At 43.5% G+C, this 23945-nt stretch overlaps 1 protein-coding gene across 1 annotated transcript in view; it reads left to right on the top strand.

Annotated features, from left to right (window-relative positions):
- The window catches only part of TMPRSS9 (transmembrane serine protease 9), a 68983-nt gene that overhangs the window by 32488 nt on the left and 12550 nt on the right, over positions 1 to 23945 (top strand). Inside the window, exons 10-13 of the mRNA XM_075611652.1 lie at positions 4565 to 4904; positions 19732 to 19903; positions 21974 to 22245; positions 22767 to 22903. Coding sequence (XP_075467767.1) covers positions 4565 to 4904; positions 19732 to 19903; positions 21974 to 22245; positions 22767 to 22903 — 921 coding nt within the window. The remainder of the gene's footprint in view (positions 1 to 4564; positions 4905 to 19731; positions 19904 to 21973; positions 22246 to 22766; positions 22904 to 23945) is intronic.

The following is a 23945-nucleotide window of genomic DNA, read 5'->3' as shown; positions in this document are numbered from 1 at the left end:
GAAGAAGAGGGGGGATAAGACAGAAAGGAGGGAGGGGGATATGAGGGAGAGAGGAATGAAAGGGGGATAAGTTGGGGAAAGGAAGGAGAGGGGGGTGTGAAAGAAAGGGGGGGTGAGTGAAAATAGGAAGAGGACAAGGCAAGAGAAAGGAGGGAGGATGATATGAGAGAAAAAGTAGGAAGATGGGAAGTGTGAGAGAAAGGAGGGTGAAGGGATGTGAGAGAAAAGAGGGGGGTGTCAGGGAGAAAGAAGGGAGAGAGGGATTTGATATAGTGAAATAAGAGAGAGGGTGATAATAGAAAGAAAAGAGGGAGAGTTACATAGTAGATGAGGTTGAAAAAAGACATACTGTATCTCCATCAAGTTCTACCTATGCTAAATGTAGGCGACAGATACGTTATCCTATATTTTATTTACAGTATTTTGATCCAGAGGAAGGGAAACAAAAAACCCCAGTGAAATATCATTCAATACTGTCTCATAATGGGAAAAATACATTCCTATCTGACGTCAAATATTGACAATCCTATTTCTCCAGGGATCAGCATCCTTCCCATGTTTACTTATTATTATTTATCCCTGTATACCTTTCCTTTCTAAAAAGCTGTCCAGCCTTTTTTGAAGATATCTATTGTTTCTGCCATCACAGTCTCCGTGGTTAATGAATTAGACATTTTAACTGACCTTACTGTAAATAACCCTTTCCTTTGTTGCTGGTAAAATCTCCTTTTCTGCAACCTTAATGGATGATGTACTGCCCTTGGGATGAATAGTTCTTTTGAAAGCGCCTTGTACTGTCTCCGAATATATTTGTGTAACAGTGTTTCCCCCATCCTCTGCAACCTTTGGATGGTCCCTGGACCTACACTCCAGGTCAAGGACCACTGAAGCAGTCCTTACTCTTCCCTGACCTTCTGGTAAGTCCAGGGGAATGGTATCTCTCGCTCTCCCCCAAGGGAAAGCGGAACAGAGGGTGCCAATACACAGACACCTCTGTGTGTACCAGCCTCTCTCAAGTGGGGAGATGCACTGAAACAATTTAGTGGTGCAGCCCCTTAAGTACAAGGGAAGAGGGTACCAAGTGTGAGCCCAGGATTGGGCAGAAAACAGGCCTAGCTATCATATTCCCTCTAGGCTACGCTTATAGTGCTGCGACAGCGATGCAAAAATCAAATTGAGATGACTTCCAGTGTTCACGGCCAAGCCGTCGCTCCGTCGCATCGCGCTTACTATAAACGCACGCGACGGCGGCAATGCATTTGTTTTGACACGAAGTCGTGTCGCTGTCGCCGGCACTATAAGCGCAGACTTAGTCTCCTCTTTTCTAATGTAAACAAATCTAATTTAGCTAGCCTCTCCTCATAAATCAGATTGTTCATCCCCTTTATTAATTTGGTGGCTCTTCTCTGCACTTTTTATAATTCCATAATGTATTTTTGATGGAGTAGTGCCCAAAACTGTATTCCATATTCAAGGTATGGTCTTACTAATGCTTTGTAAAGGGGCATAATTAAGTTTACTTCCCTTCCCCCCATTCCCTGCTTAATGCAAGATAATATCTTATTTACCTTTGCAGCTACTGCATGACATTGGGCACTATTGCTAAGCCTGCTGTCTACATGCACTCCCAAATCCTTCTCCATCAAGGAGTCTACTCATTTTTCCCTATTTAAATTGTACGTCGCCTATTTAGTCTTGTATTCCAAATGCATAACAAAGGCTGACTTTATGGCGGTGCCATCGCAGTGAGCTCTGCACTTACAGAGGCACCGTGCTCTTCCCCACAACAGTTAAACTGACTGTCGGGGGAGAGCGCGGGGCCTTTGTGAGTATCTCTTACCTGGTCCGGCAGCATCTCCCCTCCTACAGCGTCCTGTCATGGCACCACAACGTCAAATGGTTGCCATGAGATCACATGGCGTTGCGGCGTCATATTGCCATGACAACGTGACGCTGCATGGCACCATGATGTCATGTGACGCTAACATGTCGCGATGACTGAGGAGGACAGGTCCGTCGGACCAAGTAAGCGGCCCCACAGAAGCCCATGCACCGAGCCCCGCAAAATTACCAGCCGGCCCTGTACATAACCTTACATTTGTATTAAACCTCATCTGCAATTTACCTGCCCAAGTTTCCAGAGTCATGCGAGAGTCACAGTCAGTGTGTGAGAAGCAGTGAGAATTTAAACCAGAGCCGTCAGGATGTGGTGTGAATATGACTGTAAGACAAGCAGCACATGCCCTGGAGCTGTGGCCCTTCTGTGCTTCAAGCCGTGACTATGTCAAATAGAGGAGTCTGGCCAGAGAGAGTTGATCAAGCTGCCTTATAAAATGATACCTCTGGCTTATGTGGACTGTTAACAGTGCAGTCCCACATAGCCGGCCAAAATACAACCTTTGCAAGCAATGTAACTATATAATTCTCCACCTAACCGTATTAAAAGCAAAGAGTTGTTTTTGGTTTTCTGAAAATGACAAACATCATTTCTTTGGGGGCTCTGAAGAGCAGAGGGTTTGTCAATGATGTGCTTCCTTTACCTTTAGCCCACGCCTTCTTATCAGAAAGCCAACAAAGATAAGGGTAGGGGGAGAGATGAGGGCGTTCTCTGTGCAAATTCTTGTTGAACACACAGTGATAGACAAAATGGAGCAGCCTGAAGAAATCAAACCCCATCCCTTTTAAAATGAAAAAAGGAACTTATTTGTTATAAACCCTTTCTCCGGGGTCAATGTATCAGCGTAGAGGAAAGGTTTTGTTTTTGGAGCAGGGCTGCGACGTATGTAAGAACAGGCAGACATAATGGCGCAGAGAGACGCAGACTGTGATACATCTCATTATAATCTGTGCACCATGTAACTCCCCCCCAACTCCTCCTAAAGACACACCCCAAGGTGCAAGCTAGGGCAAAACTTCAGGAAATGCTTTTGTACACACGTGCAGTATGAAAATGCCCCGATTTGCCGTGCTACAAAGATCCCTCCCAGAATATCATTATAATAGAGTAGAGAAACCCTGCTCAGCCTCCATAAAAAGGGAAGTGATGGGTGCAGTAGGGAAAATATAATAATAATATAAACACAGAAATAACTGAGCTGAACCCCTGAGGGAAGAGGGAGAGGGAGGGAAAGGGGAATGTGGGCTCAGAGAGAAGGTCCCTTTAACATGCACTCGCCTACCACATAGATAATCAAGTAATTGTCAAAAAATGAACTGTAAAGATACAGAGGTTGAATTGGAAGTGATGGGGTCCCTAACACATGAGTATAATAAATTGAATTAAAATGACAAAATGAATTGGTCCTTGGACCGATAAAATAAATGAGAACACTAGACACAAAAACATAAGCCCACCTGGTGATAAATGATACATCAGGTGGATGTGTTATGTAAAAATCCTTATACCTCAAAATACATGCAGCACAGAAACTGCTTGTCAGATTGGCTCAATTTGGCCAATCCAGGAAAAGGAAAACAGAACCACGGGTGCAATATACTGTCAAAGCAGGATAAAAACCCCTATGTCCTACAGAACCAACTGAAGAACAGATATTCTAATGTCCTAGTAATCCCTATAACTAGGGCCACAATAAAAGGACAGCCAATAAGGTGATCGTAATTAATACACCCTAGAGTAGTATTATACTAATTTGGGGTAGTGTCTATGGACTATACTAATCTGCTATAGCACCCTAAGAGACCTGATGTGATATGTGCCTAATATTAGAAGAGTTATTATGGTGATAACATCTCTTGAACTACCCTACAATGGGGAGGGAATCGGGTATAACACTAGGAATTGCTCGAGATAGTACAGGGGGACAGTGATAATCCCTATATGTAGTGTAGCCACATAAAACGGACAGGTTGCTATGTGTTTAAGAAGACTGAAACACCCTAAGATAATTCTGGGTGATATCAGCGGGTTGTGGTAGTAGTCCAATGACACTGGTAACACATAAATAAGATACCTGGTAGTAGTAACGAGTGTAGACACAGATACCCCTTCATACAGCCCCTTGGTAATAGTTGATAATGCAATAAGTAATAAAAACACTGTGGCTCTAATGGGGCAATGGATAATCAAATCACAGAAAATTCAGTGTGTTACAACACTGGCAACGGTGTAACAACCAGCTTCATACCAAGAAGAAATGCAAACTAATTTACAATATTAATAGCAATGTTATTTGGTTGAGACTGGAATACAGGAGTGTCCCCGTGTAGACTGGGGGAGCTGACAGAGTGATGTCACTGCGCCCACATACCCGACGTACGTTTCGCTGAGGCGGGAAGCTTTGTCAAGAATATCACTTACTTTTTTTTAAGGAACTTTGACCAGTGGTTAACCTATTAATAGTGTGTATCAGTCTATGTGTGTGTTCAGTTGTATTGGTGTGTCTGTATGTGTATCGTGTCAGTGATTTTGTGCATTAGTTAAAGAGCATCAGGTGCTGCATAAGGGGAATACTAGCTAGCAGAGGGCACCATTAACCCATCGCTTCCAGAGGGGAAAAAATAACTTGATGAGCACTTAACTTGGTCTTTTAATTTACTCTCGCAGGGAGACTCTGGGGGCCCCTTGGTGTGTGAGGAGCCGTCAGGCAAGTTCTTCTTGGCGGGGATCGTGAGCTGGGGGGTAGGCTGCGCCGAGGCCAGGAGACCAGGGGTCTACGTGAGAGTGAGCAAGATTAGAAACTGGGTGCTAGAAACCATCTCAACATCTGTCCCACCTGTCCCATCGACCAGCTCCACCACCACAAGTGGTGGGAAGAAAACCACCAAACCCAAGGTTACCACACCCCGCCCGGCCATCAAGCACTCAACCACCAAGGCCAAACCAGCTATCGGCACCGTGCCAGCTAAACCAACCTCCAAGCCACTCGGCACTGCCAAGCCTCAAGGTATGGTAACCAAGAGAAGGTGAAAGCTGAGAGTCCGGATAATGATGATTCTGCAGATGTTTGTGTCTTGTAGTGGCGTCTTTCAATGTGCAATAACTGTGGAACTGTGCTGGGCAGCCTGTGATCCAAGGAGTCAGTGATACCTGTCCAGCCTCCCTCTTTCGCATAGCAAACTCACTCATTAAAAGGTAGTCTCACTCACTGGAAGATAATCTCGCTCATTTGGGGAGCGGTCTCATTCATTGGAATGTAATCTAATTTTTTGGAAGGCAGTTTTGCTCATTAGAAGGCAGTCTCACTGACCAGGATAGTATCATTTATTGGCTGGGACATACTCCAGCTTCACTCATTGGAAGGCAGTCTTATTCATTTGAAGGAAGTCTCACTCACAGGAGGGAACTGTAAATAATTGGAAGGCAGTCTCACTAATTTGAAGGCAGTCTCATTTGGAGCGAGTCTCACAAATTGGAGGGCTTTCACCTTTTATGGAAAGTTGACTCCCTCATTTGAACATCAGTCTAAGACTGTTGTAGACAGTTTCACTCACTGGAAGGCAGTCCCACTCATTGGAAGCAAGTATCACTCACTCACACATAGCCTCACTCACTTCTTAGCATCATCTCTCCCATACAAATCGGGTGGTACTCCTTAATATTAAATGTTTCATTAAAATGTCTATTTTCGGCAGTGGGTTGGTAATCTATAACAGGGGTGATGAAGGGTATACCTAATCACCATAACCGTATTAAGATAAGATTATCTTTTTTGCTAAGGTTCCCTGTGTGCCTGAAATGCATACTTTGCATAAGGGTAATATATTTATCTAGGCAACACCCTCATTTCATGGCGCGCTTTTAATTCTTGTTCACATCGTATAATATTATCACCACTTAAGAGTGTTAGAAAGCTTTCGGATCAAACCCTACCGTGTTGAGGAGAATACCCGAGTCCTGTTCCATCAATTATCCATTTATTGTTTGTGTCTAGATTTGTGACATTATATTGAGCAGCGTGTTAGTATTAATTATCTTGAAACATCCTGTTCCCCGTAAACCCCAAGCCAGACCTCCAAAATCTAAATTCACATATCGTTGCAAATGTACATATCCCTGCAAGATTTAGCTATGAATTATTTCAAACCACGCTGCCTGTTATTCCACCTGACTGCTGAAATTGTCTGCATTAATTACCGTATAACCCATTCCAATATGCTACAAATTGCGTTTATTATGAGCAAAGCTGTAAGCGCTATATATTATGCAAGATTAATAGTGACTGTGGGTTTTAAAATACAAAAAAAAAAAATATATGATTTCGTCTTTCAACTGTTTGCAGATACTGCATTTACAGGAGTTAGTGTTATACTATTATCAGAGCAAAGAAGTGTGGGTAGCGTGTTGGTCCTCTCTTCCATGTACTAACAAAGGAGTTAGAGAGAGTAGGGGTACGATACCTTTTATTGGACAAGTAGCTGATATGGCACAAGCTTTCGAACCTCTCCGGGTCGGGGTTACCCGATGAAGGACCCTGAGGGGTTCAAAAGCTTGTAACATATCAACTACTTGTTAGTCCAATAGAAGGTATCGTCCCCCCTACTCCCTCTCCCTCCTTTGTTACTATTACCAGATAAATATGTTGGTGTAGAATGGGGATCGCATTGTTTGCCATGGAGCGTACATGATTACCAACTCCGCACTCAACATGGATGAGCCCCTGTAATTACTGCTCATTTCAGCTCAGTTGATGTTTAAAAAGCTCTTATAAAATCTGTAAACAAGGAAATGCTTACTCCCTAAGGCCGCGCGTATAGTGCCTGCGACCGGCGACGCAACGGGTGACATCACCCATTGCCGTCGCCGCTAGCGAAAGTTATATTTTGCTTTGCGGCGGCGTCGCGGGCTTCCGGGCATTTGATTTGTTCAGGGGCTGTCACATGAGACGACAGCCCTTGAAAAATCAAATATTCCCGGCTTCCAAAGTCCGCGATGTGACGTCGCTCCGTCGCAATGCCGCCGTCATGCTAACTATACGCGCACGTGGCGGCAATGTATTTGTTTTCGGGCGGTGTCGCCGTTGCCCGTCGCGGGCACTATACACACGGCCTAAGGCACAGATGCACTAAACTCCATAAAATGTAACTATGTAACTATATAAATCAGGGCAAATAACGAGACGTTACCTAACTAGCGCACAGATATTATTTTCCCTGAGTTTAACGGGTATCCACTAAACTAATGTTCTTCAAAAACAACGTCTGTCTCCATAAGCGTTATCGTTGCGATAAAAGCAGTAGCGGGTACGTTAATAGTGCCCAAGATGTGATAACCAATACAATGCACATGCGCATTATGAAAAATGTGACCCTGAGTTTCTAATAACACACTACTGCATTCCATCCATGTAACACATGTGGGTTACCTAAACGTAACACCCATGTGCTTGTTAAAATTCAAATACATACACTGCACATAGGAAAACTTGTAATCCATTTAAGCTTAATGCTTCGGGTATTAACATGGCCTAGTAAGCTTCCACCTCTGCTGCTGCTGCTGCTGCTGCTGCTGCTGCTGCTGTTACTCAAGCCTCCAGGTTTCGGAGCTTATTAAGTTTACAGATGCAGAATTAAAGATACTAATTAACGACAGTGTTGGTAACCATGACAAGCTATTGGGGGATCTCTGCAATAGAACCAGCACTGCAGAGAAGAGCCATGTTTGGCATGCAATTTTAGTGGCTAGAAATGCCCAAGGGAATACTGTCAGAACAGTAGACATGTTCAAAAAAAAATGAAAAGATAGGAAGTGTAAGGTAAAAAAGCAGCTTGCTGACCATGCTGCCCAGTTTAAAAGAACAGGACGGGGACCACCACCGGAGCTGCATTTAGCCTCCTATGAAAGGAGAATGATGGAGGTCATCTCCATTACACAAGTTGTGGGACTTCCATCATTGGTGGACACAGGGCATCTTCCTAAGCCGCAACCTGGTAAGTTCAGAGACACAACATCTATATTGCAGTTTACAGCTTTCTAATTTTAATTAAAATTATAATTTAAATGTTATATTATTCCCAATCATGTATTACAGACATATGATTACAATATTAATTACACTTCAGTCACATATGCATGTGGTGGGTGGTTCTCAAATATATGTAAGATGTTTATACGCAAGTCCTCATAATCTTCAAGTGTATTACAGGCCACAACTTTTAATAACAAACATTAGAAACTAATTTGAAAGGAATGCATCTTCACATGGATTTCCATATTACTTTTAAGTTACAAATACCTATTATCTAACATTCACACTCTATATTATATCATTATAATTACATTAAAGATATAAGCATTCATTATTCATCTTATTAAAGGAATAACTTAGATGAAAACTTTATCCACACACAAACATACCATAACATTTTCAATATATAGTTTTATTATATTACAACATATTCTTGTAATCTATTTAAAGGTGCATCGTACTAGACACCCATGTGGTGAATTACAAACCTCTATGGTCTTATGAGGGTGAGCAGGAGACAATTACCCTGGTGCTCACTGAAGTGCAGCCAGACTCCTGAACCTACTGCTCCAGAAGCTCCTGAACCTACTGCTCCAGAAGCTCCGGTACCTGCTGCTCCAGAAGCTCCTGAACCTACTACTCCAGAAGCTCCTGCACCGATTGCTCCCAAAGCTCCTGCTCTCGCCCCTACTGCTCCTGAAGCTACTGCTCTGGCCACTACTTCTCCTGAAGCTCCTGCATCTACTGCTTTGCAAGCTCCTATCCCTACTGCTCCAGAAGCTCATGCATCTACTGCTCTACAAGCTCCTATCCCTACTTCTCCAGAAGCTCCGGTACCTGCTGCTCCAGAAGATCCTGAACCTACTACTCCAGAAGCTCCTGCACCTATTGCTCCCAAAGCTCCTGCTCTGGCCCCTACTGCTCCTGAAGCTCCTGTACCTATTGCTCTACAAGCTCCTATCCCTACTGCTCCAGAAGCTCCTGCACCTACTGCTCCTGTATCTGTTCCTGCTACAACTGTGCCTCCATCCACTCGGAAAGCTGACCGCTCCGGAGAGCACTATGATCAAACCATTCTAAATTATCAGCAGCTGATACGAATGCAACATTCTGCATATCGTAATATTAATTCCTATATGAGGCACATGTCCTGAGATAATAGCCTCCATTATAGAGTGATAACGCAAGTCATTCTGCAATATACTGTAGCACCAATGTCACAAATAGCCTGGCCCTACTTACTGGTGCTGTAAATAGCCTAACCAGGGCAGCTCAGCAAGCAACAGAGAGCTTGCATCCAGCGAATCCTTGACAACATCTGGGGGTTTCGCTTGTAACTTCCACTCCTATTCTTCCTCTTCTTCCCTCTCCACTTGGTGAACCAGCTCCAGTAACGTGTTGGAGACCACAGCAAAGTGGGCTTGGTCAGCCTGCCCCCTCCTCAGCAAAAAAAGAGGAAGAGATCATTTTGTTGTCACATTTTATTTGGTTTCCTGCAAATGTAAATGTGATATGTTTTTGGTTATACCGGTTCCTTTTCTTCAACAATATTTGCACTATATAAGTAATTAAAAGTTAAAATCTGAATGTCTGTCTCATTGTAATTACTGCAATAAATACTTTATTAAGTTAACAAAATATAGCCTATCAGGGCAACTCTCGCATACATAGCCTACATTCACTTTAATCAATCTTAATTTAATTAATTAATAATTAGGCAATTTTAAACAATAATTATTTGACATGTCATTAGATACATCTATTGATGTGTTTATTAATGCTAAATTATTTATAATATATATCTTGTTCTGACACCTATATATATTTCAATATAAAATGCTAAGTACCATACCAAAAAATATATTATTGTACCACTTTTTACTTTAACTTTAACATGTATTTGTCTTTCTAGAGATTTCAATGAAATAACGTTAGGATAATCATGGTCTAGCTGTGAATAGTGGCAAGGTTTGGTCCGACCTAGTTATCCTAACATTATTTCCCAGCGTTAACATTAATAGAGTTTAGTGCAACTGCGATGTTGGGTTAATAGTTCATAATCATCCTATTTGCAGCCTAACGACCGCAGAAAGTTATCAATATGTTATTTCATGGTTAACTCTAGGTTATCGTTAGGTTATCCTCTGTAGTGCATAGGTGCATGGATTAACGGAACGTTAATTTAGGTTAAGAAGGCTAACGGAGCTGGTCCTAAGAAGAGTGAGGGGAAAAAAATACTAATACAATTTAATCTTGTAACTGTTACATACAACACATACTACATGCACCTCTTATTCCGATAGTATATCCGTGTATTGAATGCCGGACGCTGTTTGACCGATTTGTTAAGTTTACCAAGTCGCTGTTTCTCGATCTTTTTTTTATTTATTTTTTATTACTCCCTTTCTACGTGTTCCCTTTCCAATATTTATTTTGAGGTATCTGGCCTCAGTCTCCCTTTTTCTTTTTATCCGAGATCCCCCTGGTAATTTTGGTTCTAATGCTGTGGGTTGCATGCTCACTTTTCTCTATGGTACAACTGTGATAATATTATATATTTCACGGCATACATCTCAGATACAGCCAGTGCTTTTCCACTTAACGCTACAATGACTAATCCAATGATCAAAATTATATCCCACAATGTTATTATCCCACAATGCTGATCCACCCTAGAAAGCGTAAATTGATCATACAGAAGTTTAAAAGCTGTTACGCAAAACCATATGTTGGTAAAAAAAAATCTCTCTCCAACACTAACTAGACAAAATGATGAAAGACTTTTTCTCTTTACGAAATCTCCCTAAACTCCATAAGAAAGAATTTAGATGAATTAAATAAACCAATTTCTTCAGAGGAGATATTAGAAACCATTAAAAACCTTAAGAACAACAAGAACCGTGGTCCGAATGGATTCTCTAATTTATATTATTAAATAAATTGCCTTATCTCTTCTCATCTCTTGTCTCTTTTCAATAGTTTTCTCAAAGGTATGATCCCTCTAGGAGAGATGTTGAAGGGTAACATTGTTCTAATCCAGCGGTGCCAAACTGGGGGGCGCATGATTATGTAGGGGGGCGCGGGCTGCGTGCGGGGAAACCTGGGGGCGGGCAGAGCTGTGCACGGGCGGCCAGAAGCTCCGTGCTGAGGCTGCTGGTTCTCTGCTCTCTGTCTTGCAGAGGGGGCGGGGCTTCTCTCTGCACACAGACAAGCCCTCCTTCTCTTGCTGTCTGTTTCCCGCCCCAGTTTTCAGCAGCCCACGGGGGGACTAAAGCAGGAGCATGCCTAGTACTCCCCCCAACCCCCCCCCCCCCACCCAGGTTAAAGTGTGTGTTGTGTATATGTTGTGATTGAGTATGTGTGGGGTGTGGGTGGTGTCTTTGTTGGTTGTGATTGAGTGTGTCTTGCCTGTGATTGTGTGTGTTGTGATTGAGTGTGTGTTGTGTTGGTTGTGATTGTGTGTGTGTGTGCTGTGTGTGTGTGGGTGTTGTGATTGATTGTGTTGTCTGTGATTGTGTGGGTGTTGTGTCTGTTGGTTTTGTCTGTGTATGTGTTGTGATAGTCTGTGTGTTGTGATTGAGTGGGTGTTGTGATTGAGTGTTGTGTGTTGTGATTGAGTATGTGTGCTGTGTCTGTGTTGTGATTGTGTGTGTGTGTTGTTATTCATTGCATCGCTGCACAAACTGGGGGGGGGGTGGGCAAGATTATTTAGGGGGCGTGTGCGGCGAAACCTGGGTGCGCGAGCCGGCAGATGCTGTGCGCAGGAGGGCAAATAAGCTGTGCGCGGTCAGCCAAGAAGATGTGCACGGGCTGGCAGCTGAAGATGTGCGAGGGCGGCCTGTCAGGATAGTGCAGGTGGCGGCCACGTGAGGGTGTGTGTGCGCACGCGTGGGGGCTTCGGAGGTACGGGGAGGAGCACGCCCGAGCGCGGTGAAGTCAAACGCCCCTCCTTCCGGTGTCTGCCCTGCAATAGCGCTGTGTTCCTGCTCTCCTCCACTGGCAACCTGCTTCGCTGCGATCCCCTGCAAGTGAGAGGGTCGGCTGCACTATATCAATCATACTATGAATGTACAGAAATAATAAAAAAAAAAGTGAGAACACTTCCCCGCTCGTGCTTGAAAAATTATGCAGGACCCCCTGTGCTCATGCTTGGAGAGTTGTTGATGTCACCGCACTCAGCAGCAGCGTGGACGTAGAATAATTTTGCAAGCGCAAGCTGTTGAAATATGTAAGTATTTAGACATATTTGTATTTACATTGTATACTGTTTAATAAAGTTTTTTTTTGTCATGTGATTTTTATTACATCAGGCAGGGGGGGCCCGAGAAATTTCATGGATGAAAAGGGGGGCTCGGCATAAAAAGTTTTCTAACCCCTGTTCTAATCCACAAACCATACATAGATCCCAACTTCTGTGCAAGCTACTGTCCTATCTCATTAATTATTAATTAACTGATATTAAAATTTTTGCAATTTTCTTCCAAGGCTGATCCACCCTGACCAGGTAGGTTTCATACCTAATCGCCAGACCTCAGACAACACTAGAAAAATTATAAATTCAATTTCAAAAGTTAAGGCTTAATGGGTCCCATCTATGCTCCTGTTACTGGATGCCGAAAATGCAATTGACAGGGTAGATTAGTGCTACTTGCAACACACTCAAATATTTTGGTGCTTTACAGTTCTAACGTGGCCACGAGCCATTCTTCAGGTTTTACATCAGATCTAATCCCGATTAGAAATGGCACAAGGCAGGGATGCCCGCTTTCTCCACTCCTTTTTGCCCTCTGTATAGAATTTTTAGCAGAAACTATTAGAAATTACCTAAATATCTCTGGGATCACCAATGCCCCCAATAATTACAAGATATCCATTTTTGCAGAACAATATCATATGCTTTATCTCCAAGTCAGTTATATACTCACCAAATCTTTAGCAAACCCTGAATAAATTGGGTCTGCTCTCAGGCTTCAAAATCAACAGTGCAAAATCAGAGGCTGTGAATATGAACTTGCCAGCACAAATACTGAAGCTGATTTACCTTAATTTAGAAAACTCAACCTAAATACCTTGGTATTAGGCTTACAAAAAACTTTTGAGTCACTATATGAAGCTACTTATCCTCCCATTTTGAGATCTTTAATAAAGGAGATGGAGTCGTGGTGTAAGGCGCCGAGGAGAACAGGCAGGGGTGCGCACGGGGAAAAGTTTGCACACCCCTGTCATATTACATATCTGTCCAAATTAGCCAACTTCCTCAATGGCACCTGCCCTGTTAAACAAAAGATTTGGTAGATATTGGGGCCTCGGACGCAGCCCCCTTGGAACTAGAGGCCCTCTTATGACTCAACAAACCACAACATCTCTGTTCGTATCTAGGACAGGTTATTACAAAACTCTCTAAAAAATCAAACGTTCTAGAAAAATTAATGAACAAGAGATCTAAAATGTCCCCTCTTTTTTTTATAACTCTAAATTTGAACCAGGGATGAACCCTCAGGACTTCATATGGTGGCAGCAGGCAGTAGGGTAGGTGGCTTGTTACTAGACTTGAGAATAAAATATTTTCGCAAGATGAAGGACCAAAAGCCTCTTCCAGGTAACATTATAGATATCTCCAGTTAAACATTGCCTTACTTCCCTAGACTAAACATAAATCTCAAACACTAAAACGCACTTTAAAAACATCTCGTTAGTTGGGAGGCAGATCTTGGAGAATTCATTAGACCAAGATGACTGAAAAGATATATGGGAAGCAATCTCCAAAGTCACCTCCATTAGAGAAAAATGAATACAAGCTACTATTCAGAGGTTACAACACTCCTTATCATTAGCACATGTACTGTATAAGAATGACCTGTATACTTGCTGTAGGTGGTCCAGCAGGGACGATGCTACATACCTGGTGCACAGAAAAGGGTGATATCCGCTCAAACCGAAGTATGTAAATAGGTGGTGCAGACATGGTGCACTAAGAGAAATAAACTAGGGGTAGAGAAAAAGAATATCTGTCAAAGAGGCAGGATAAAGCCCCAATTGCATCCACTCTAGACTCTGTGTTAGTTGAAAGGCTAATTAGAAGGAGAGGCTCCTGCTCAGCTTGTGTATAGTAGAATAAAATAATAAATCAAGGTGCACGCAGGAGATACGATAGCATTAGAGGCGTAGGAGGGCAAGCACTGCGAATTGCACTCGAAATAAGGTTAATATGACTTAATATCAAACTTCATTTTATTAGGTAAAGTTAAAATAAATGTGCACAGAAAAATGGACAAACATGGTACGTACTTAAAATAGTCCGGGCTGGGACAGAACGGTGGGTAGGACCATAAATAAGTGACAAGTATAAACAAAATAGTAAATAATGCAGTAATCTCTAATTCGAAGTACCTATATCTCCAGACACTCTTCTGACCAGATATTAAAACTATTTAGTTTATACGTGTCACTTATTTATGGTCTAACCCACCGTTCACTCTGACCCACCCCGGACTATTTTACGTATGTACCTTGTTTGTCCATTTTTCTGTGCATATTTATTTATAAGTCATATTAAACTTATCTCAAGTGCCATTCTCACTGCTTGCCCTCCTACGCCTCTATTGTTAGTTGAAAGGCTGAATGACAGTGCAGGATGTATCCCAGTATATAGGAAATGATATAAATGTCTGGACAATTCCAGATATAGAATAAAATGCCTGGAAAGTAATCTGCGGACCCCTAATGGTTGTATAGAAATGTGAACATGAATTCAAATCGATCTTTAATACTTAAATCCCTAAAAAAAATGCAAAGGTCAGCTGATAGTGTCGATTACAAAAATGAGTAATTGAGCGAACAGGAACGTATAGTAACAGTGGCTACTACTCCACACACTAGCAGGGGCACCTTAAAAAATGTACGAATAGCCAGCAGGATTTATAAAAGTATGGGCTTCTCTCTTGCTGGCATGAGGTATAGCACAGTGTTAACTATCCGCTCTGTAGGCGGGTAAATAAGAGCCAGTCAACACAAGGCTACCACTGTCTATAGAATTCAATAGTCTAATTGGTGAGTATGTAAATTGTGGTAAACAACGTGGGTATGTGATTAACCTATAATTCTAAAGAAGAACCAGCTGTGGGTCTCAGTGGGCTTGGGACAGGATTCAGGAATCCATTGGCACAGAATATGCCCACAGAATGAAGGCAAAGTCCCGGAGTTCTCTGCTCAGCCATACTGAATAACCTTACAGTTATCAGTTAACACAGGGGTGCGCAAACTGGGGGGTGCTAGATTTTCTGGGGGGTGCGGCAGTTATTGAGGTCCAGCGCTCTCCCCCCAGGCATTTAAATGAAATGCCAGGGGACCGCGAGAGGCTTCTATAACACACTTACTTTCCCTTCCAGCGACGCGTCGTCATGGTAACCCGGCGGCGGGGTAACGTGGTGTCACGTTACCATGGCAACGTGACATTACATGACCCCACGCATCATTTGATGCCTGGACTGAGTGGGGGGGGGGGCGTGGCGCCGAGGAGAGCAGGCAGGGGTGCGCACGGGGAAAAGTTTGCACACCCCTGAGTTAACACATGGGAGTAGAACAAAGGGAATTCACAGATGTTAACTTCTAACTGTAAAGTCATAGTGGTTGGGAAGGATATGGGCCTGAGGCTATCCATCACCTTCCCCAGGCTAATGTACAGTATGTCCTCTGACAGTTTTGCCTGCAAGTGAAGCTATGTAAAACTTTAACTTTCCATGAGACATGGGGGCCTCATTCTAGCAGCTTCGATAAAATCACTGCCAAATCGAACGTTTTGACATGACCTACAGTACCTCAGTGTCTAACTTTGTGTTATCGTAGTATTCAGAAAGATTTATCGCAAGTCCGAAACCGTGAGGTAGGAAAATGCCAATACCGCTCGGGAAAGCAGTGCCTTTATCTCAGCCTTTTTCTAAGTTCTGCCCATGTGATCTGCCCGCAGTCTGTAATAACTGCACAGAGAGCTGCATCTCCCTGCACAGAGAGAGCTGCATCTCCCTGCACAGAGAGCTGCATCTCCCTGCACAGAGAGAGCTGCATCTCCCTGCACAGAGAGAGCTGCATCTCCCTGCACAGAGAGAGCTGCATCTCCCTGCACAGCTCTTACAGGCAATCACACAGTTTTTATTTTATTTTAATAACCCAGTATTGAATCAGGGGATCACGGGAGATGAGTCGCATTAATTTCAGCCTCGGGGACACCCTGTTTCCCGAGTTACAGGCCCCAGTATGGGGTGCCGGTATCTCCGCAAAAATGTTATGTCCTGGTCATGTGACGCAGGAGATTTAAACAATGCAGGGAGATACCGGCACCCCATACCGGAGCCTGTAACTCGGAAAGCAGGGAGTCTCAGAGGCTGAAATGAATGTGGTTCGGATCCGGAGATCCGGAGACCTCCTGCTTCAATTCAGTATTATTAAAATCAAATAAAGACAGCTTAATTACCTTAGCGGCTAACCACTAAGATAATGAAGGGTATAAACTAGAGTATCTGTTTTTTTGGGGTTAGAGGGGGTGGGTGAAGGGGGTAGATGCTCCAGGGTGGGTTGTTAGGTCTACCGGGAAGGTTGCGGGAAGAGTTAACCCCTTCATTACCTTAACGGCTACTACCGCTAAGGTGATGAAGGGGTTAACTTCTCCCGCTACACAACTGAGAGGCCTAACCACCCACCCTGAGGCAACTACCCCCTTCACCCACCCCATCTACCCCCAATAAACATCAAAATACAATACAACAACTAATACTATCCAATACACCCATTGATTTGCCAGTGTGGTTAAATAAGCCCTCAATGGGAGCACAGATAACCCCAATGGCAGTGAATGGGCTCTCTACTATCCACCCCCTCTACCCCCAACAACCCCCCAAACACATACAGTACAGTAATGGGCAAAATCCCTATTATCCAAATTTGGATAATAGCGCATTTGCCCACTAAAAATAAAACAGTACCCAGCCAGTATATAGAAAATTAAAGTTGTACTTACCCCTGTCAGGATGAAGGCCGTCCTCAACCCCATCTCTGTTGGGGTTTTCCAATGTCTTCTGTGGGCTGCAACATTGAAATAAAAAAACTAACTACTGGCTACTAACCCCTTAATGACCGTAGCGGTTATTAACCGCTATAGTAATTAAGGAGTTAACCCTACCCGCAACCCACCCTGCAGGTCTAACCATCTTCCCCGGGGCAACAACCCCCATCCCCCACCCCCTCTACCCCCATCACCACATATACAAATGGGAAAAAACACTAGTAGCCAAAAATGGCTAATAGCACGTTTGCCATTTCTTGGCAAAATAAAAGAAATACACAATAAAATAACATTGACATAACAGTACAATACATTACACTTTCCAATAAACCCATTGATTGTGACTGTGGTAAACCATGCCCACAATATGGGCATGGATTGCCACAAAGGCAATAAATGGGCAACCAAAAAAAAAAAAACTACCACCAAATAAAAGACATTACAATTCAATAGAAACAAACATTTGTCAACAAAGCCACTGATTGTGACTGTGCTATACCATTTCCACAATAAGGTTATGGATTGTCACAATGGCAATAAATGGGCAACCTAAAAAAAAACAACCGCCAAATAAAATACACGACATTTTAATAAAAACAAACATTTGCCAAAAAATGCATTTTTTGGCAAATACAGACCATGTGTTTCTTACCTTTGCCAGGATCATAATTCATCCTCCTTATCCAACTGTGGCACAAACTCTTGCCCACGAAGCAATGATCCTCAACAGCATGATGTGCAGATGTCCATCATCCTCAGTTGCTTGAAGAGGAGGCTTTTTATTACATAAGATGGAAGCATAGGGTCTCCGGAGCTGGTATTAATGCAGGGTAGCTCCAGAGACACCTCGCTTCAATCCGATGTAGTATAAATAATTTTTTTCATCAGTCACATTGCGGATCCCATCTGAGATCAGAAGCTGCGAGTTGCCTGCGAGTTTCATCCGCAATGTGAATCTCGGAGCAACCTGAATAGCTCGATTTCTCAAAAAATGCGAGTTTGAGCATTTTTGGAGCTAGCGCTTAGTTTGTCTGAGTGGGAGAGCTATTAATCGGGACGAAGCAGGTCTCGAGTGAGTTTGGCATGTAATCGGAGCTCTCTGAATAGCTACACTTGCAAACTCGCTCAAGACATGCCCTAAACTGTCAATAACTCACTTATCGAAGCTAATAGAATAGGCCCCATAGCCTCACTGACAAGAGATTTTAATCACATTTCAATAGGGAGGTGAGAGCACTTAGCCAGTTCCCGGCCAATGTCACAACTCAGGTTTTAAATGTAATCTTTCCACTAATAGATCGTCACAATCTCCCAATTATTTGTCAGCTTTCTATTTGCTGCGTAAACAAGGGTGATCCTGGCGCCCATATTGTATTTGTAAGGTGGCTGTTACCTTTAATATCTGGGGGGTCTCCAGCAGTCGGACCATCTTGTCGGCTCTGGGGACCCCCCGATTTAGGCAAAATCAGATTGATGCTGAATTAGCTCATTTGCATATACCCCTCCACCGCCCCTCCCCCCAATAAATCTGAATATATAATTTAAGATGTTGTGGTCTTCATTTAATGTGGTCAGTGGGGGTAACGAGCAGTTAACAATGCAGTTATAGGTCCAACTATACCCCAATTAAGACCAATGTTAGATCACATAATAACTGTGTGTGTGTATTATGTCTGTAATGTCTCTGTAAAACGCTGCGTAAAAAACTAGCAGCGCTATACAAGAACAAACAATTATTATTATTATAATATATCAATATTACAATCAATGTCAATAACATAATCTAGCGAAATCATCCCAAGTAATGACCTTCATGGTTCCCTCTGTGTGCCGCCATGTTCAGTGTTCTGCATCTCTCTGCTGTCCCCTCCTGTGATGTCATTCATGGCTCTGTCTGTGACAGGGACCATTTGGTGACAGCAGGAGGGGGGTGTATGAAAGGAGCGGGGTTTAATATGAAATGTTCATTTCAGACTGAGCTTCTTTAGCAGTGATGTGTCCCCAGTGTTAGATGTATTTCTGCTGCTGGATCATTTAGTTACATTGTATCTTCCTGTTATATGGGGAGAGCTGAAAGCTCTGGGAAATTACATTGATGTCTCTAATACCTGGAACTTCCTGTATCATAAATTATCATCAAAGTAGTAACATGGACATTTCCTGTGACACTTTTTTTTATAACTTCAATCAGATGCTAAAAAATTAAAACAATGCATTAAAAAAAAAAAAAAAAAAAAATAGAGCTCTTCAATACATTAAGGTGTAGCCTGAGTTTAATGATGATGCATTCATGTGCATAGAAAATAATGCACCGTTAACTGCCCAATACCGGCTAAGAGAGGGGATTTCCTCCTGCATTTGTTGGCATCAGTGTATGAAGGTGCTTCCATCCTCGTTTGCCCCAGTGAGCGTCAGTTTAGGATTTGGGGAGTGTCAACTGGGGAGTTATAGGGAGCAGTTATGTGTAACAATAGGAGGGGTTATAGGGAGCACTTATGTGGAACAATAGGAGGGGTTATAGGGAGCAGTTATGTGGAGCAATTGGAGAAATTGTAGAGAGAGGGTTTTATGGAATAATTGGAGAAATTAGGGAGGGGTTTTATGGAATAATTGGAGAAGTTAGGGAGGGGTTATATGGAGCAATAGGATGAGGTATTTGTTCTTTGGAACAGTACCCAGATTAATGTACACCATTCAGTGCTATGTCTGATTGAGGCGACACATAGAAATAAGGTGTTTGTATTTCAGAATGTGGTAGCCGTCCTGGTCTTACGAAGCCCAACAAAATAGTCGGGGGACTGGATGCGGTCAGAGGAGAAGTCCCGTGGCAGGCAAGCTTAAAGGAGGGGCCACGTCATTTCTGTGGTGCCACTATTATTGGAGACCGATGGCTGGTTTCTGCTGCACACTGCTTCAACCAGTGAGTAACCTGTCTGTCTCATTGTGTAACTGCTTGAGGGGTGAATAAGGTAATAGGGTTGGTGATACCTACCTAATATGGATCAATTCGAGGAGTGCTACCTAGAGATGTAATGACCTTCTACCTATGACTCAGAGAACGGAATGAGTCTCCTCCCAAGTTTCTAGAATTACTGCAAGAAATAATGGATTCAACCGACCGCAGGGCAGCCTGCTAAGGGCTTGTTCACCAGTAGTCAATAGGGATCAGAAGATAACACTGAAGGAGGCTGTCCCGCAGAAGAGGGGTCATCACAAGGTGTAACCCCCAATAGGCTAAGTGAGGAACGAGCGGGGACTAACAAAGCAAGTGAACTATCCGGAGAACTCTCGGGAGGAGCGACAGGGAGAAACACGGGCCAGACGAGCAGCTGCTATAAGACCGGAGAAGGGTTGGAGTGTGCCCCAAGTCACTCCTTGCTTATTACCATCGTGGTTATTGTGAGTTGGCATTTTCCCCTTTGTGTCGTTTGTCTATGGAGTAAAACGTTAATGCACCATCTTTTCTGCATTTGGGTTAAGTCGAGAAACCGCTGGAGGGTCTGGTCATGTGGGGCCTAAGTAATGCCAGCTACCCCTATCTGAGGTATGTAGTGGTGACATTAAAATTTCCAAAGCGGGTAACCGGTGGGTCGGGACCTTTGACGTTGGTTGCCCTCATATGCTCAGAGGTCCTCAGTAAAGAAGAAGCTGGATCCATAATTGGGACAAATGCTAATATATTTGGGCAAGTAGCCCAGTGGTGCCAAACTGTAGGCGGGAGCGATTATGGATGGATGCTGACCATTCATCCCTTATGTTTAAAAACCTACCAACGGATGGAGAAGAGGAATATGGCTCAATATGAGGGACCATTGGGGGAGGTCACCTGGATGGGCCCACACCCTGTCCATGTACCCCCAAACAGTATACAGAAGATAAACAGAAGAGTGACTTTCCATCATGATATAGTCGCCCCCTGCCCCCCCTCCCCCCCATGGAGAATATCCTGGAGGACTATTGGTGAAGAGTGGAGTATTATCCATACCCACAGGGAAGGTGGAGACAATAAGGGTACAAATGAGAAATGAGACCGCCAATGATAATAAAGGCCTACACACCCAGGATTGGGAGGCCTCTTTGGTGTACATCAACACACACACACGCGCAGCGCTTATGTGTACTGTAATGAGAATGGATTGTGATTAGTATGTGGTGATCTTGTTTCTAAGGATCACGAGGTTCCTGATAACTGTTTAATATATACCTATACTGTATAAATCAGTTCTATAACAAATTGTTATGTCCCGTTGTTTGATCCACACACGTATTTATCATAGGCATAAGGACTCAGGCCCCCACCACAGCACCAGGTGTACAGTCTGACGTACAGGAATATAGGGGGGTTACATAATATTTAACCTCTTTGCTCCCTCCTTTCTTTCTTATACCCCCCTCCCCACTTCTTTCTCTCTCAGATCCCCCTCTTCCTCCTTTCTCTCTCATTATCCCTCACTTTTTTCTCTCTCATAACCCCCTTTCCCTCCTTTCTTCCTCGCATCCCCCCTCTTCTTCCTTTCTTTCATACAGTCCCCCCTCGCTCGCTTTTCCAAGCTTTACATGTTAAGGTCCTTCAGTCTTTCTCCTATATACACTATTTCACGTCTTTGCACAACCTCTATTATGTTATTGTCCTTCTGGAGATATGACCTCCAAGTCTGGATACCGGACTCTAGATGAGGTCTAACCAATTATGTGTAAAGTGGTATCCTGACATTTCTACATTTTCTTGAGATATAACCTCTATAACTATAAATAATACTGTAGATAAGATGAGGTATTACTAATGATCTGTAAAGGGTTATCACCACATTATTATGTCCTAGATATATGGCCTACTGAACTGGACACAACAATCTAGTTAAAGTATATATAACATGTCGAGTGGAATCATCACTGCATTTCTGCTGCTCAATTTAAAGGAGAAGAGTAGCTAATGGTAGGAATTAGCAAAGGCACCATTGATAATGGCTTCTATCCATCTTGTCTCCAGAACCATGTTAGAGCAGGTGACTGCTCACATGGGATCCACAACGTTGAGCGGTGCTGATACCATGGCTGTGAAAAAAAGCCTGAAGAAGGTGATCCAGCATCCTCACTTCAACCCACTGACCCTGGATTTTGACGTGGCTGTGATAGAACTGGCCAGCCCCTTGACCTTCAACAAGTATGTCCAGCCCGTGTGCCTTCCCTCCGCCCTACAGAAGTTCCCAGCTGGCTGGAAATGCATGATCTCTGGATGGGGGAACATCAAGGAGGGAAACAGTAGGTGTACCATTCTTGTAAAGTGAGCTTGAAGGCTGTCTGAGGTATAAGGAGACTGTATGATGCTTTCTTATGCAAAGACTGTGGAAGCTGTGTCATACAGGGTGATACTGTCTCGTGCATGGGGGCACTGTCTTCGAGGAGGAGGCTGTCTCATGCATGGTGGAGACTGTCTCTTCACGAGGGGGCTATCTATGTATAGTAAGGCTGTCTCTTAAAAGGGGGGGGCTGTCAGTTCATGGTAATGCTTTCTCATGCATGGGGGAGGCTATCTCTTGCATGGGGAAGGCTTTATTTTGCATGGGGGAAGCTGTTTCATGCATGGGGTTGGCTGTCTCTTGTATGAGGAAGTTCAGTTTGGTCTCACATGGGGCCTCACTTTTCAATAGACCAAACCAGTGCTTCCTCCATATCCCAGAACCAGTGCAGTTGTAGATTCCCCAGGTATTCCCTCCCTTTGTCTCTTCCTCTCCCCTCCACCACAAGAAGTCATGGGGTGACCATGAGTATCTTGTGTGCAGTGTCCAAGCCTGAGGTGCTGCAGAAGGCCTCAGTGGGTATCATTGATCAGAAGATCTGCGGCGTCCTCTATAACTTCTCCATCACCGAACGGATGATCTGCGCAGGGTTTCTGGATGGGAAGGTGGACTCCTGTCAGGTGAGAGAGAATCAAATACAGAGAGACATTACGTCAAGTAGCTGTGTGTGATATGCAGTATAGGCATGTGTATACAGAGAGGTGTTCAATACAGACAAAGCTACAGGTATATGTACAGATAGATGGCTAGACAGACAGACTGATAAATTAATATATATGTAGATAAACAGATATAGATAGATAGATAGATAGATAGATAGATAGATAGATAGATAGATAGAGATCCGTTCTTGCCACATGACAACACCTGTTCTCCCTGCACTGGCTGCCTGTAAGATGGCGAATCTGTTTCAAAATTGTCTAGCTGACATTCAAAACCCTACTTAATCAGGGTCCCAGATACCTGAAAGATCTCCTGGTTCCCTACATTCCCACTTGCTCACTTTGATCCGCTGGTGAAGGACTCCTAACCTGTCTCAGTATATCCCTGACTTCATTAGGGGCCTGAGCTTTAGCCATTGCGCGCCTACTCTTTGGAACTCTCTGGCTTGTACGATTTCATCTCTTGAAATGTTTTGTAACTGTTACCTTTAAATGTGTGAAGCGCTTTCAGTCCGGGGAAAAGCGCAATATAAATAAAGTTATTATTACATTAATATAGATAAAAAGATGTTGGTAGACAGATAGAAAATAAAGATATCATTAGACGGAAGTGTGTAGATGCATTGAAATATAGATATAGCTAGAGTAGGGGTGCACAAAGTTTCGTACATGCCCCCCCATTGTCTCCTCTCCGGCTCACGCCCCACCTCCCTGCACGGCTCCGGCGGCAAATGACGTTGCGGGTCATGTGACGTCATGTTGCCATGTCACGTGACCCCGCCGCCGGGTTGCCATGGAGACGTGTCACTGAAAGGGAAGGTAAGTAAAAGTTACGAGTCCTCATGCGATCCCAGGCATTTATTTTAAATGCTTTTGGGGTAGCGCGGGGCCTCTGTAACAGCCGCGCCCCTCCCCCCCCCCCCGAAAATGTCACCCCCCCCACTTTACGCACCCTATCTAGAGGATAGGTATAGATGAATAGATAGATAGATAAAGATAG

This window comes from Ascaphus truei, chromosome 8, assembly GCF_040206685.1.
Source record: "Ascaphus truei isolate aAscTru1 chromosome 8, aAscTru1.hap1, whole genome shotgun sequence".
NCBI classification, from domain to species: Eukaryota; Metazoa; Chordata; class Amphibia; order Anura; family Ascaphidae; genus Ascaphus; species Ascaphus truei.
This window is presented reverse-complemented; position numbering and strand designations above follow the sequence as displayed.